This window comes from Myxine glutinosa, chromosome 2 (assembly GCF_964187855.1).
Source record: "Myxine glutinosa chromosome 2, kmMyxGlut1.1, whole genome shotgun sequence".
NCBI lineage: Eukaryota > Metazoa > Chordata > Myxini > Myxiniformes > Myxinidae > Myxine > Myxine glutinosa.
Window position 1 is genome coordinate 262356143 of NC_136262.1, and position 14030 is coordinate 262370172.

General features: G+C 44.3%; 1 protein-coding gene across 1 annotated transcript in view; it reads right to left on the minus strand.

The window, feature by feature from the left end:
* LOC137420589 (uncharacterized) overlaps positions 1–8456 on the minus strand; it is a 67051-nt gene extending 58595 nt beyond the window's left edge. Inside the window, exons 1-3 of the mRNA XM_068105779.2 lie at positions 4549–8456; positions 4226–4303; positions 2934–3062 (exon numbers count right to left, since the gene is read on the minus strand). Of these exons, the coding sequence (XP_067961880.2) occupies positions 2934–3062; positions 4226–4303; positions 4549–8323 (3982 nt within the window). The 5' untranslated portion in view covers positions 8324–8456. The remainder of the gene's footprint in view (positions 1–2933; positions 3063–4225; positions 4304–4548) is intronic.
* Positions 8457–14030: the final 5574 nt, after the last annotated feature.

The window sequence follows — 14030 nt, forward strand, 5'->3', positions numbered from 1 at the left end:
GTTGATCTTTTCTACCCCCGTTAAAACACCCCAAACCCACCTCCATCAAATTCCCTGTTTTCTTCCGTGAAATGCCCTGTAGTGTCCATCTTCTTTATCCCGTGTACCCTGCCCCGGCCCTCTCCCTTCGACAGATCTCTCGATGTCCCTGTTTTCTGCTATTGTTGTGCTTCACTCTCTCTCTCTCCCTTCTGGTCTCCCGCTCCCTTTATTATATGTTCTTTGTGTTAGCTCTAATGCAAGCCTTGACTTAGTATACAAGCTTCAACCTCGCCAATAGGCATCACAGGCCTTGTGAAGATCGGCCTCAATGATCGAGACAGCGTTCTGATAACTTATGCACCATGATTCCTGCATTTCCATCATGATTCCTGTTGAGCCTGCACCGCCCAAATAACTATGTGGCAATCTCGCAAACAGGGATAAAACCCATGTCATTAGAAATTTGTCTGAAGTCATTATTTACTTTTATCGATGATTATGTACGAAACAAGAAGATAATTGGTTTTGGGTCGTTTATCGCCACGCATATACTTTCCGGATATCTCGCGGGATTTGTTCAGTTGGATAGGCAACCATGACGGGCCATGACCTGCTCATGGTTGCTTATCTTTTTCACATATCTCATGGGATATTGAGCTGGACAGGAAATCGTGATGAGTGGGGAGGGAGTTTGTTTGAAGTCTTGCAGTGGGGATAGGATTGACACATTTCGGGTTGAGAGGTGGAAGGTGAGGATTTCGTTTTGGGAGGTGGAGGTTGAGGACTTGGGATTTGTGATGAGGGTGCGGGGGGGTTTTGAGGGCTTGAAGTTACATTTTGCATTCCGTGTAATTTCCACGGGTCCATCCTAGTATTCTAATAATCAATAAATAAAGCCATGGATAATGGCAATGTATGTGGCATAATCGGATGCATGGATGATATGGGTATAAAACCACCTTTAGAGGCCATTTTTCCCCGCAAGCGGAGGTTGGCCTTTTTCGGGAACTGTGGTTGTTGTTGTTTTTCGGTCCCCTTTTTGAAGCAATGTTTTACGGCCGGATGCCCTTCCTGACGCCAACCCTTTTTGCCGCCTTTAACGACAAGCAGGGAATTACCAGTGAACTGGTACTCAATTTGCCGACCTCGGAAGGATGACAGGCTGAGTCAACCCCCCTGGCGTTAATTCAGCGATTGACCAGGATTCGAACCCAGGATCCTAGGATCCTAAGCCGGCACCCTAACCGCTAGCCCAACACCAGGGACAAGTATATGGGGTATATTGGGTATCTGGATGATATGGGTATATGGGCCATAATAACAGTGAGCCATAATTGTGGCGTATTCAGTTAACGATTCAGTCAGTTCAGATTAACGAACGATTAATCCTGATAAATCTCACACTCTTAGGATGTCTCTCCGAAAAGACCGACTGGACAACCCTCCCATCCACTTTATGAATAATCCTCTCCAAGAAGTTCTGTCACTCAAGCTTTTGGGTCTCACTATTTGCCATAATCTTTCCTGGGAAAACCACATTTCAAATCTGGCCTCCAAAGCCAGTCGCCGACTGGGCATCCTCCGTCGTGCGAAGTCCTTCCTTGGCACACCTGAGCTCCTCACCACATACAAGGCTTTCATCCGCAGCTCTATGGAATACTGCTCTCCCCTCTGGTCTGGTGCTCATGCCTCACACCTGGCTCGTCTTCACGCTGTTGAAACCAAAGCGTTCAGAATCATTGGAATCTCCCGCGATGAAGCTAACTCCAAGGGCCTTTCACTCACTCACCGCAGGCAGGTTGGTGGTCTTTCCGTCTTCTACCGACTCCTCTCTGGCCTTGCCCCCCCCCCCCCCCAGCTCTCTCTGGGCTCTGTCCCCCAAATATTCCTACAGGTTGCTCAAGATCTGCCTGCAACCCTCTTATGGTTAAACTGCCAAAATCAAGACTTTCTGCTCACCTTCACTCCTTCATTCCTCTTTTCTCCTGCCTCTGGAACAAACTCCCTCACTCTCTTCAATCCCACTCCACCCTCCAGGTCTTTAAAACAGCTGTTCACCACCATCTCTTATCCTCCCCCATCCAAAACCTTGATCTTTTCTACCCCCGCTAATTTCGGTCCCCTTGTGTTTTATACCTCCCACGCTTCTCCCTGCTCTCAAATGTTGTGGTTGTGTGCTTCCCCTTCTCTCCCCATCTTGTCTTCCGCTCCCTCTTTTTGTATATTTTGTTTGTCTGGTTGATTTGTTTGTGAAATAAATGTTAGCTCTTCCACGAGCCTCGATGCAGTATACAAAAAAAACAACAAAAAAAACGATGGTATTTTAGTTCAGAATGAGCTCACAAAGCGAGACGATGCGCTCTACCAAGTGCCATTCTAGTTTAGTATTTGACATTTTGACCCCGCCCTAAGGGGTGGAGCCAAAAATGATACTGCTGTCGCAGCTTCTTGCCATGTGGTGATCAAAACATATTTAGTGAATTTCTGCTCAACCCTTTGGGAGGAAATAGCATGACAGATGGATGCATGATTACATGATTACAATATCACTCCATTTTTTCTAAGTATGGGGATTTCAAAAAAATATTGTTAACAGCGGCAGGGGAGGGGGCGGAGGGTGCAGACAATTGTTGGGTGTCGAATGATCAAACATGGATAGCACTTTTTCACCTTTCGATGAAACCCTATCACAGACATCACAATCACAATACATGTGAACAATCACCGGTCCCTACCGAGCTATGGACTAATCCTGACAATGTCCTTGTACGCCACTCATCCCAAATGCTTAGAGTTGTCCATCTGAATCTACTTTAAACCTATCTATTGTTTCTGCTATCAGGAACCTTCCATTCCATGAATGAAATATTCTCCAAGTGAAAGAACCTGACCCCACTACCATTCTAGCATGGAGTTGCAAAATAGAATTCGGTGTTTGCACAGGTATTCACCTTCAGGGACACTTTGAATTCCAGGTATTCCATGGGGAACATGAACACTTTCATCCTGGAAGCCAGGGCTTGTTGGAAAAAGAAAGTCTTTTGATCCATCCATGGAGATTGTGGTTGAAGGACGTGACCCTGAGAGAGGAGAAGAGAACAGAACTGAGCATGGATGACTATGAATCCACTCTTACCAATGATGAAGTCTCACACATAAGCAGACACACTGCATTCCTTCTGGATAATAAAAATGTGAAAGTAACAAAATAATTTTACGGCATAGCATGTAGGGCAATGCCGTCTGGAACAGCGTTTGTCTGTCCATCTGGTGTTGGTATTACGTATGTATGTGTGTATGTATGTCCCTCACAAACGCCCACCAATCAGAGCTGAGGATCTGGTCACATGACAGGAGAACAGGGTTTAGTAACCATTAAAGTTGCATATTTTACTAGAACAACAACAACAACAACATGCATTTTAAGGCCATTTTCCCTGCAAAAGCGGGCGTTAGCCTTGCGGTCCCCATGACAATCTTCTCCATTTGCATAGTTGCAAATTTTACTAGAACGAAATATACTAACTTTCCGTGGAACGGTTTGCGGTCCCAGCGGGTATCGTAAGGTAAGTAGGAGGTTTCAGCATTTCCTCAATAAAATCATGATTTAACATTATATTTTGATATATTGATATTATATTATTAATTTGTGATTGGAATGATGAATGATGCTGTTTGTAATAAAAAAATATGGAGATGTTAAGTTTAAAGCAGAATGAGGAAGTTACGTAAGGGGTTCCATCCGTGACATTTGTAGATTCCCCATTTGCAGTTTCGCCATTGCCTGGATATAGCAACATTCAGACTGGGCACGTTTTTTTGTCCAAGTCCTTCACGAACCTGCTGTCAATGCCTGACGTTCGACTGAAGGTGGCAGAGGAATGTGGAATTTATTGAAAATATTTTAATACCTACATTATTTTCTAACTGCTAACTGGTATCCCCACCTAGGTCATACTATCCTCTTCAGCTAAAGTATCAAACAATCCTAGCTACGCTGTTATTAAACGATCGTCTTGTTTTTATTTTAATTAAAAAAAAACACAATCGAGGCTTGTGGAAGAGTGAGTTTGGGAAAGAAAAAAATGTCTGGAGAGTTAATCAAGCGACTTTGAAAACACTAAATTTGGTCAGTGTGGTGATCTTGTGAAAAAATGAGCAGAAAAATCATCCGAAGAAGCAGCAAAAGAAGTTATGTATGAAACTCTGTTGGAGACAGGGAGTGAAGAAAATGGGAACCTGCTTGTTATCGAAAAACGTGGAGTTGCAGAAAAAAAGTCTTCAGGTGGGAAGTGACTTGATTGTGAACGTGAAGTAGAACCTACAACATCGTCAAATCGAAAAACAAGACCAACTGTTAGATTAACAACATAAGGGGGAGAAGCATTCAAAGAAAAGTTATTAAGTTCATTGACAAGTTCAAAATAAGTTCATTGTGAAGAGTTGTAACATAACTTCAAATTGGAATTTTCCAGCGAAGAAAAATATTTCAGATGAAAAGTGGGACAGGCCAAAGAGAAAGCTTCCACAGAAAGTCAGGGGCTATCTGCTTAATGCTGCACTTACCAAATTCAGGAGACACCTCAGCTGAAGTGGATGGAAGCACTGCCGAGACAAGGCTGGATGCAATGACCTCCACTGGAGTTGGTGCCATTTCAGTATCAGGAAGGAACTTTGAGGTGGGGAAGACACGTGGAGTTTTAACTGCATTTGAGGAATGTGTGGAAGGTTCATCTGAATAAGACAAATACTCAGGGATTTTGGTGAAGTTTGTTGTGAGAAGAACTGCTGGAAGAACTGTGTGGATAAGACTCAATGTGGGATCTTGTGTTGTTTTTGTTGTGATCCTTTCAGAAAATGTAGCGTCAGCAGGCATTGAAGGAGAAGCAACTTCCTCTGTTGACAAACATGTTGCAGAAATCGTGGTTTCAGGTGTTGAGATGTTTGTCACTGAGGTTGGGGATGGTGTCATCCTAAGTTCTTCAGTGGATGATGAAATGAAAGGAATTTCGGTCGGAGATGTTCCGTGAGAAATTGTCTGAAGCTCGGAAGATGTTTCAGGTGACAAAGTGCCGTCAGTGCGAGCAGAAAATGATGTTTCAGAAAAGGTGACCTCAGCCGATGGGGAATTCTCCAAAACATCAGCGGCTGTTGGTTTTCTGCTGGAAATATCAGTTTCAATAGCTGGAGTGCTGGAGGTTCTTTCATCAGGAACGAATGAAATTGGTGGGATCCGAGTTCGTTCTGTTGTCAATTCTACAGTTGGCCTTGGAATAATTGTTGATCCTGGTTTGGTTTCAAAGACCTCCTCTCGGCTTGTTGCCGTGGCTGGATCAGGAAGGAACTTTGAGGTGGGGAAGGCACGTGGAGTTTTGAATGCAGTTGTGGGGTGTGTGGAAGGTTCAGTTGAAGAAGGCGAATATTCAGGGATTTTGGTGTGGTCAAATGTGGTTTTTGTGAGAAGAACTGCTGGAAGAACTGTGTGGATAGGACTCAAAGTGGGTTCCTGTGTAGTTTTTGTTGTGGTCCTTTCAGAAAATGTAGCTTCAGCAGGCATTGATGGAAAAGCAACTTTCTCTGTTGACAAAGATGCTGCAGAAATCATGGTTTCAGTTGTAGAGACGTTCATCAATGAAGTTGGGGATGGTGTCATCCTAACTTCTTCAGTGGATGATGAAATTAAGGGAATTTCGGTTGGAGATGTTCCGTGAGAAATGGAATGCCACTCGGAAGATACTTCAGGTGACAAAGTGTCGTCAGTGCGAGCAGAAAATGTTGTTTCTGAAAAGGTGACCTCAGCCGATGGGGAAGTATTCAAAACATCAGTGGCTGTAGGTTTTCTGCTGGAAATATCAGTTTCAATAGCTGGAGTAATGGAGGTTCTTTCATCAGGAACGAATGAAATTGTTGGGATCCAAGTTTGTTCTGTCATCAATTTTACTGTTGGCGTCGGAAGTATTGTTGATGCAAGTTTGGTTTCAAAGACCTCATCTCGGCTTGTTGCCGTGGCAGTATCATGAAGTAATTCTGAGGTTGGAACAACATGTGGTGTTTTTGCTGCAATTGTGGGATGTGTGGAAGGTTCAGTTGAAGAAGGCGAATACTCGGGAATTTTGGTGTAATTTGTTGTGAGAAGAACTGCTGGAAGAACTGTGTGGATAAGACTCAATGTGGGTTCCTGTGTCGATTTTGGAGTGGTCATTTCAGAAAATGTAGCATCAGCAGGCATTGAAGGAGAAGCAACTTCCTCTGTTGACAAAGATGTTGCAGAAATTGTGGTTTCAGTTGTAGAGATGTTCATCACTGAAGTTGGGGATGGTGTCATCCTAAGTTCTTCAGTGGATGATGAAATGAAAGGAATTTCGGTCAGAGATGTTCCGGGAGAAATTGTCTGCAGCTCGGAAGATGCTTCCGGTGACAAAGTGCCGACTGTCGGAGTAGAAAATGTTGTTTCGGAAAAGGTGACCTCAGCCGATGGGGATGTATCCAAAACATCAGCGGCTGTTGGTTTTCTGCTGGAAATATCAGTTTCAATAGATGGAGTGATGGAGGTTCTTTCATCGGGAGCGAATGAAATTGGTGGGATCCGAGTTTGTTCTGTCGTCAATTTTACTGTTGGCCTTGGAAGTATTGTTGATGCAAGTTTGGTTTCAAAGACCTCGTCTCGGCTTGTTGCCGTGGCAGTATCAGGAAGTAATTCTGAGGTTGGAACGACACGTGGCGTTTTTACTGCAGTTGTGGGAGGTGTGGAAGGTTCAGTTGAAGAAGTCGAATACTCGGGAATTTTGGTGTAGTTTGTTGTGGGAAGGACTGCTGGAAGAACTGTGTGGATAAGACTCAATGTGGGTTCCTCTGTCGATTTTGTAGTGGTCGTTTCAGAAAATGTAGCATCAGCAGGCATTGAAGGAGAAGTAACTTCCTCTGTTGACAAAGATGTTGCAGAAATTGTGGTTTCAGTTGAAGAGATGTTCATCAATGAAGTTGGGGATGGTGTCATCCTATGTTCTTCAGTGGCTGATGAAATGAAAGGAATTTCGGTCGGAGATGTTCCGGGAGAAATTGTCTGCAGCTCGGAAGATGCTTCCGGTGACAAAGTGCCGACTGTGGGAGTAGAAAATGTTGTTTCCGAAAAGGTGACCTCAGCCGATGGGGAAGTATCCAAAACATCAGCGGCTGTTGGTTTTCTGCTGGAAATATCAGTTTCAACAGCTGGAGTGATGGAGGTTCTTTCATCGGGAACGAATGAAATTGGTGGGAACCGAGTTTGTTCTGTCGTAAATTTTACTGTTGGCCTTGGAAGTATTGTTGATGCTAGTTTGGTTTCAAACACCTCATCTCGGCTTGTTGCCGTGGCAGTATCAGGAAGTAATTCTGAGGTTGGAACGACATGTGGTGTTTTTACTGCAGTTGTGGGAGGTATGGAAGGTTCAGTTGAAGAAGTCGAATACTCGGGAATTTTGGTGTAGTTTGTTGTGAGAAGGACTGCTGGAATAACTGTGTGGATAAGACTCAATGTGGGTTCCTCTGTCGAATTTGTAATGGTCGTTTCAGAAAATGTAGCATCAGCAGGCATTGAAGGAGAAGCAACTTCCTCTGTTGACAAAGATGTTGCAGAAATCGTGGTTTCAGTTGTAGAGATGTTCATCACTGAAGTTGGGGATGGTGTCATCCTAAGTTCTTCAGTGGATGATGAAATGAAAGGAATTTCGGTCGGAGATGTTCCGTGAGATATTGTCTGCAGCTCGGAAGATGCTTCAGGTGACAAAGTGCCAACTGTGGGAGTAGAAAATGTTGTTTCGGAAAAGGTGACCTCAGCCGATGGGGAAGTGTCCAAAACATCAGCGGCTGTTGGTTTTATGCTGGAAATATCAGTTTCAACAGCTGGAGTGATGGAGGTTCTTTCATCGGGAACGAATGAAATTGTTGGGATCCGAGTTTGTTCTGTCGTCAATTTTACTGTTGGCCTTGGAAGTATTGTTGATGCTAGTTTGGTTTCAAATATCTCGTCTCGGCTTGTTGCCGTGGCAGTATCAGGAAGTAATTCTGAGGTTGGAACGACATGTGGCGTTTTTACTGCAGTTGTGGGAGGTGTGGAAGGTTCAGTTGAAGAAGTCGAATACTCGGGAATTTTGGTGTAGTTTGTTGTGAGAAGGACTGCTGGAAGAACTGTGTGGATAAGACTCAATGTGGGTTCCTCTGTCGATTTTGTAGTGGTCGTTTCAGAAAATGTAGCATCAGCAGGCATTGAAGGAGAAGCAACTTCCTCTGTTGACAAAGATGTTGCAGAAATTGTGGTTTCAGTTGTAGAGATGTTCATCAATGAAGTTGGGGATGGTGTCATCCGAAGTTCTTCAGTGGATGATGAAATTAAGGGAATTTCGGTCGGAGATGTTCCGGGAGAAATTGTCTGCAGCTCGGAAGATGCTACCGGTGACAAAGTGCCGACAGTGGGAGTAGAAAATGTTGTTTTGGAAAAGGTGACCTCAGCCGATGGGGAAGTATCCAAAACATCAGCGGCTGTTGGTTTTCTGCTGGAAATATCAGTTTCAATAGCTGGAGTGATGGAGGTTCTTTCATAGGGAGCGAATGAAATTGGTGGGATCCGAGTTTGTTCTGTCGTCAATTTTACTGTTGGCGTTGGAAGTATTGTTGATGCGAGTTTGGTTTCAAAGACCTCATCTCGGCTTGTTGCCGTGGCAGTATCAGGAAGTAATTCTGAGGTTGGAACGACATGTGGCGTTTTTACTGCAGTTGTGCGAGGTGTGGAAGGTTCAGTTGAAGAAGTCGAATACTCGGGAATTTTGGTGTAGTTTGTTGTGAGAAGGACTGCTGGAAGAACTGTGTGGATAAGACTCAATGTGGGTTCCTCTGTCGATTTTGTAGTGGTCATTTCAGAAAATGTAGCATCAGCAGGCATTGAAGGAGAAGAAACTTCCTCTGTTGACAAAGATGTTGCAGAAATTGTGGTTTCAGTTGAAGAGATGTTCATCACTGAAGTTGGGGATGGTGTCATCCTAAGTTCTTCAGTGGCTGATGAAATGAAAGGAATTTCGGTCGGAGATGTTCCGGGAGAAATTGTCCGCAGCTCGGAAGATGCTTCTGGTGACAAAGTGCCGACTGTGGGAGTAGAAAATGTTGTTTCCGAAAAGGTGACCTCAGCCGATGGGGAAGTATCCAAAACATCAGCGGCTGTTGGTTTTCTGCTGGAAATATCAGTTTCAACAGCTGGAGTGATGGAGGTTCTTTCAACGGGAACGAATGAAATTGTTGGGATCCGAGTTTGTTCTGTCGTCAATTTTACTGTTGGCCTTGGAAGTATTGTTGATGCTAGTTTGGTTTCAAATATCTCGTCTCGGCTTGTTGCCGTGGCAGTATCAGGAAGTAATTCTGAGGTTGGAACGACATGTGGCGTTTTTACTGCAGTTGTGGGAGGTGTGGAAGGTTCAGTTGAAGAAGTCGAATACTTGGGAATTTTGGTGTAGTTTGTTGTGAGAAGGACTGCTGGAAGAACTGTGTGGATAAGACTCAATGTGGGTTCCCCTGTCGATTTGGTAGCGGTCGTTTCAGAAAATGTAGCATCAGCAGGCATTGAAGGAGAAGCAACTTCCTCTGTTGACAAAGATGTTGCAGAAATTGTGGTTTCAGTTGTAGAGATGTTCATCAATGAAGTTGGGGATGGTGTCATCCGAAGTTCATCAGTGGATGATGAAATTAAGGGAATTTCGGTCGGAGATGTTCCGGGAGAAATTGTCTGCAGCTCGGAAGATGCTTCCGGTGACAAAGTGCCGACAGTGGGAGTAGAAAATGTTGTTTTGGAAAAGGTGACCTCAGCCAATGGGGAAGTATCCAAAACATCAGCGGCTGTTGGTTTTCTGCTGGAAATATCAGTTTCAACAGCTGGAGTGATGGAGGTTCTTTCATAGGGAGCGAATGAAATTGGTGGGATCCGAGTTTGTTCTGTCGTCAATTTTACTGTTGGCGTTGGAAGTATTGTTGATGCGAGTTTGGTTTCAAAGACCTCGTCTCGGCTTGTTACCGTGGCAGTATCAGGAAGTAATTCTGAAGTTGGAACAACATGTGGTGTTTTTGCTGCAATTGTGGGAGGTGTGGAAGGTTCAGTTAAAGAAGGCGAATACTTGGGAATTTTGGTGTAGTTTGTTGTGAGAAGGACTGCTGGAAGAACTGTGTGGATAAGACTCAATGTGGGTTCCTGTGTCGATTTTGGAGTGGTCATTTCAGAAAATGTAGCATCAGCAGGCATTGAAGGAGAAGCAACTTCCTCTGTTGACAAAGATGTTGCAGAAATTGTGGTTTCAGTTGAAGAGATGTTCATCAATGAAGTTGGGGATGGTGTCATCCTAAGTTCTTCAGTGGATGATGAAATGAAAGGAATTTCGGTCGGAGATGTTCCGGGAGAAATTGTCTGCAGCTGGGAAGATGCTTCTCGTGACAAAGTGCCGACTGTGGGAGTAGAAAATGTTGTTTCCGAAAAGGTGACCTCAGCCGATGGGGAAGTATCCAAAACATCAGCGGCTGTTGGTTTTCTGCTGGAAATATGAGTTTCAACAGCTGGAGTGATGGAGGTTCTTTCATCGGGAACGAATGAAATTGGTGGGATCCGAGTTTGTTCTGTCGTCAATTTTACTGTTGGCCTTGTAAGTATTGTTGATGCTAGTTTGGTTTCAAAGACCTCATCTCGGCTTGTTGCCGTGGCAGTATCAGGAAGTAATTCTGAGGTTGGAACGACATGTGGCGTTTTTACTGCAGTTGTGGGAGGTGTGGAAGGTTCAGTTGAAGAAGGCGAATACTCGGGAATTTTGGTGTAGTTTGTTGTGAGAAGGACTGCTGGAAGAACTGTGTGGATAAGACTCAATGTGGGTTCCTCTGTCGATTTGGTAGTGGTCGTTTCAGAAAATGTAGCGTCAGCAGGCATTGAAGGAGAAGCAACTTCCTCTGTTGACAAAGATGATGCAGAAATTGTGGTTTCAGTTGTGGAGATGTTCATCACTGAAGTTGTGGATGGTGTCATCCTAAGTTCTTCAGTGGATGATGAAATTAAGGGAATTTCGGTCGGAGATGTTCCGGGAGAAATTGTCTGCAGCCCGGAAGATGCTTCAAGTGACAAAGTGCCGACTGTGGGAGTAGAAAATGTTGTTTTGGAAAAGGTGACCTCAGCCAATGGGGAAGTATCCAAAACATCAGCGGCTGTTGGTTTTCTGCTGGAAATATCAGTTTCAATAGCTGGAGTGATGGAGGTTCTTTCATAGGGAGCGAATGAAATTGGTGGGAACCGAGTTTGTTCTGTCATCAATTTTACTGTTGGCGTTGGAAGTATTGTTGATGCTAGTTTGGTTTCAAAGACCTCGTCTCGGCTTGTTGCCGTGGCAGTATCAGGAAGTAATTCTGAGGTTGGAACGACATGTGGCGTTTTTACTGCAGTTGTGCGAGGTGTGGAAGGTTCAGTTGAAGAAGTCGAATACTCGGGAATTTTGGTGTAGTTTGTTGTGAGAAGGACTGCTGGAAGAACTGTGTGGATAAGACTCAATGTGTGTTCCTCTGTCGATTTTGTAGTAGTCGTTTCAGAAAATGTAGCGTCAGCAGGCATTGAAGGAGAAGCAACTTCCTCTGTTGACAAAGATGTTGCAGAAATTGTGGTTTCAGTTGTAGAGATGTTCATCACTGAAGTTGGGGATGGTGTCATCCTAAGTTCTTCAGTGGATGTTGAAATGAAAGGAATTTCGGTCGGAGATGTTCCGTGAGATATTGTCTGCAGGTCGGAAGATGCTTCAGGTGACAAAGTGCCGACTGTGGGAGTAGAAAATGTTGTTTCGGAAAAGGTGACCTCAGCCGATGGGGAAGTATCCAAAACATCAGTGGCTGTTGGTTTTCTGCTGGAAATATCAGTTTCAACAGCTGGAGTGATGGAGGTTCTTTCATCGGGAACGAATGAAATTGGTGGGATCCGAGTTTGTTCTGTCGTCAATTTTACTGTTGGCCTTGGAAGTATTGTTGATGCTAGTTTGGTTTCAAAGACCTCATCTCGGCTTGTTGCCGTGGCAGTACCAGGAAGTAATTCTGAGGTTGGAACAACATGTGGTGTTTTTGCTGCAGTTGTGGGAGGTGTGGAAGGTTCAGTTGAAGAAGGCGAATACTCGGGAATTTTGGTGTAGTTTGTTGGGAGAAGGACTGCTGGAAGAACTGTGTGGATAAGACTCAATGTGGGTTCCTCTGTCGATTTTGTAGTGGTCGTTTCAGAAAATGTAGCGTCAGCAGGCATTGAAGGAGAAGCAACTTCCTCTGTTGACAAAGATGTTGCAGAAATTGTGGTTTCAGTTGTAGAGATGTTCATCAATGAAGTTGGGGATGGTGTCATCCTAAGTTCTTCAGTGGCTGATGAAATTAAGGGAATTTCGGTCGGTGATGTTCCGGGAGAAATTGTCTGCAGCTCGGAGGATGCTTCAGGTGACAAAGTGCCGACTGTGGGAGTAGAAAATGTTGTTTCGGAAAAGGTGACCTCAGCCGATGGGGAGGTAAGCAAAACATCAGCAGCTGTTGGTTTTCTGCTGGAAATATCAGTTTCAATAGCTGGAGTGATGGAGGTTCTTTCATAGGGAGCGAATGAAATTGGTGGGATCCGAGTTTGTTCTGTCATCAATTTTACTGTTGGCCTTGGAAGCATTGTTGATGCGAGTTTGGTTTCAATGACCTCGTCTCGGCTTGTTGCCGTGGCAGTATCAGGAAGTAATTCTGAGGTTGGAACGACATGTGGCGTTTTTACTGCAGTTGTGCGAGGTGTGGAAGGTTCAGTTGAAGAAGTCGAATACTCGGGAATTTTGGTGTAGTTTGTTGTGAGAAGGACTGCTGGAAGAACTGTGTGGATAAGACTCAATGTGGGTTCCTCTGTCGATTTTGTAGTGGTCATTTCAGAAAATGTAGCATCAGCAGGCATTGAAGGAGAAGAAACTTCCTCTGTTGACAAAGATGTTGCAGAAATTGTGGTTTCAGTTGAAGAGATGTTCATCACTGAAGTTGGGGATGGTGTCATCCTAAGTTCTTCAGTGGCTGATGAAATGAAAGGAATTTCGGTCGGAGATGTTCCGGGAGAAATTGTCTGCAGCTCGGAAGATGCTTCTGGTGACAAAGTGCCGACTGTGGGAGTAGAAAATGTTGTTTCCGAAAAGGTGACCTCAGCCGATGGGGAAGTATCCAAAACATCAGCGGCTGTTGGTTTTCTGCTGGAAATATCAGTTTCAACAGCTGGAGTGATGGAGGTTCTTTCAACGGGAACGAATGAAATTGTTGGGATCCGAGTTTGTTCTGTCGTCAATTTTACTGTTGGCCTTGGAAGTATTGTTGATGCTAGTTTGGTTTCAAATATCTCGTCTCGGCTTGTTGCCGTGGCAGTATCAGGAAGTAATTCTGAGGTTGGAACGACATGTGGCGTTTTTACTGCAGTTGTGGGAGGTGTGGAAGGTTCAGTTGAAGAAGTCGAATACTTGGGAATTTTGGTGTAGTTTGTTGTGAGAAGGACTGCTGGAAGAACTGTGTGGATAAGACTCAATGTGGGTTCCCCTGTCGATTTGGTAGCGGTCGTTTCAGAAAATGTAGCATCAGCAGGCATTGAAGGAGAAGCAACTTCCTCTGTTGACAAAGATGTTGCAGAAATTGTGGTTTCAGTTGTAGAGATGTTCATCAATGAAGTTGGGGATGGTGTCATCCGAAGTTCATCAGTGGATGATGAAATTAAGGGAATTTCGGTCGGAGATGTTCCGGGAGAAATTGTCTGCAGCTCGGAAGATGCTTCCGGTGACAAAGTGCCGACAGTGGGAGTAGAAAATGTTGTTTTGGAAAAGGTGACCTCAGCCAATGGGGAAGTATCCAAAACATCAGCGGCTGTTGGTTTTCTGCTGGAAATATCAGTTTCAATAGCTGGAGTGATGGAGGTTCTTTCATAGGGAGCGAATGAAATTGGTGGGATCCGAGTTTGTTCTGTCGTCAATTTTACTGTTGGCGTTGGAAGTATTGTTGATGCGAGTTTGGTTTCAAAG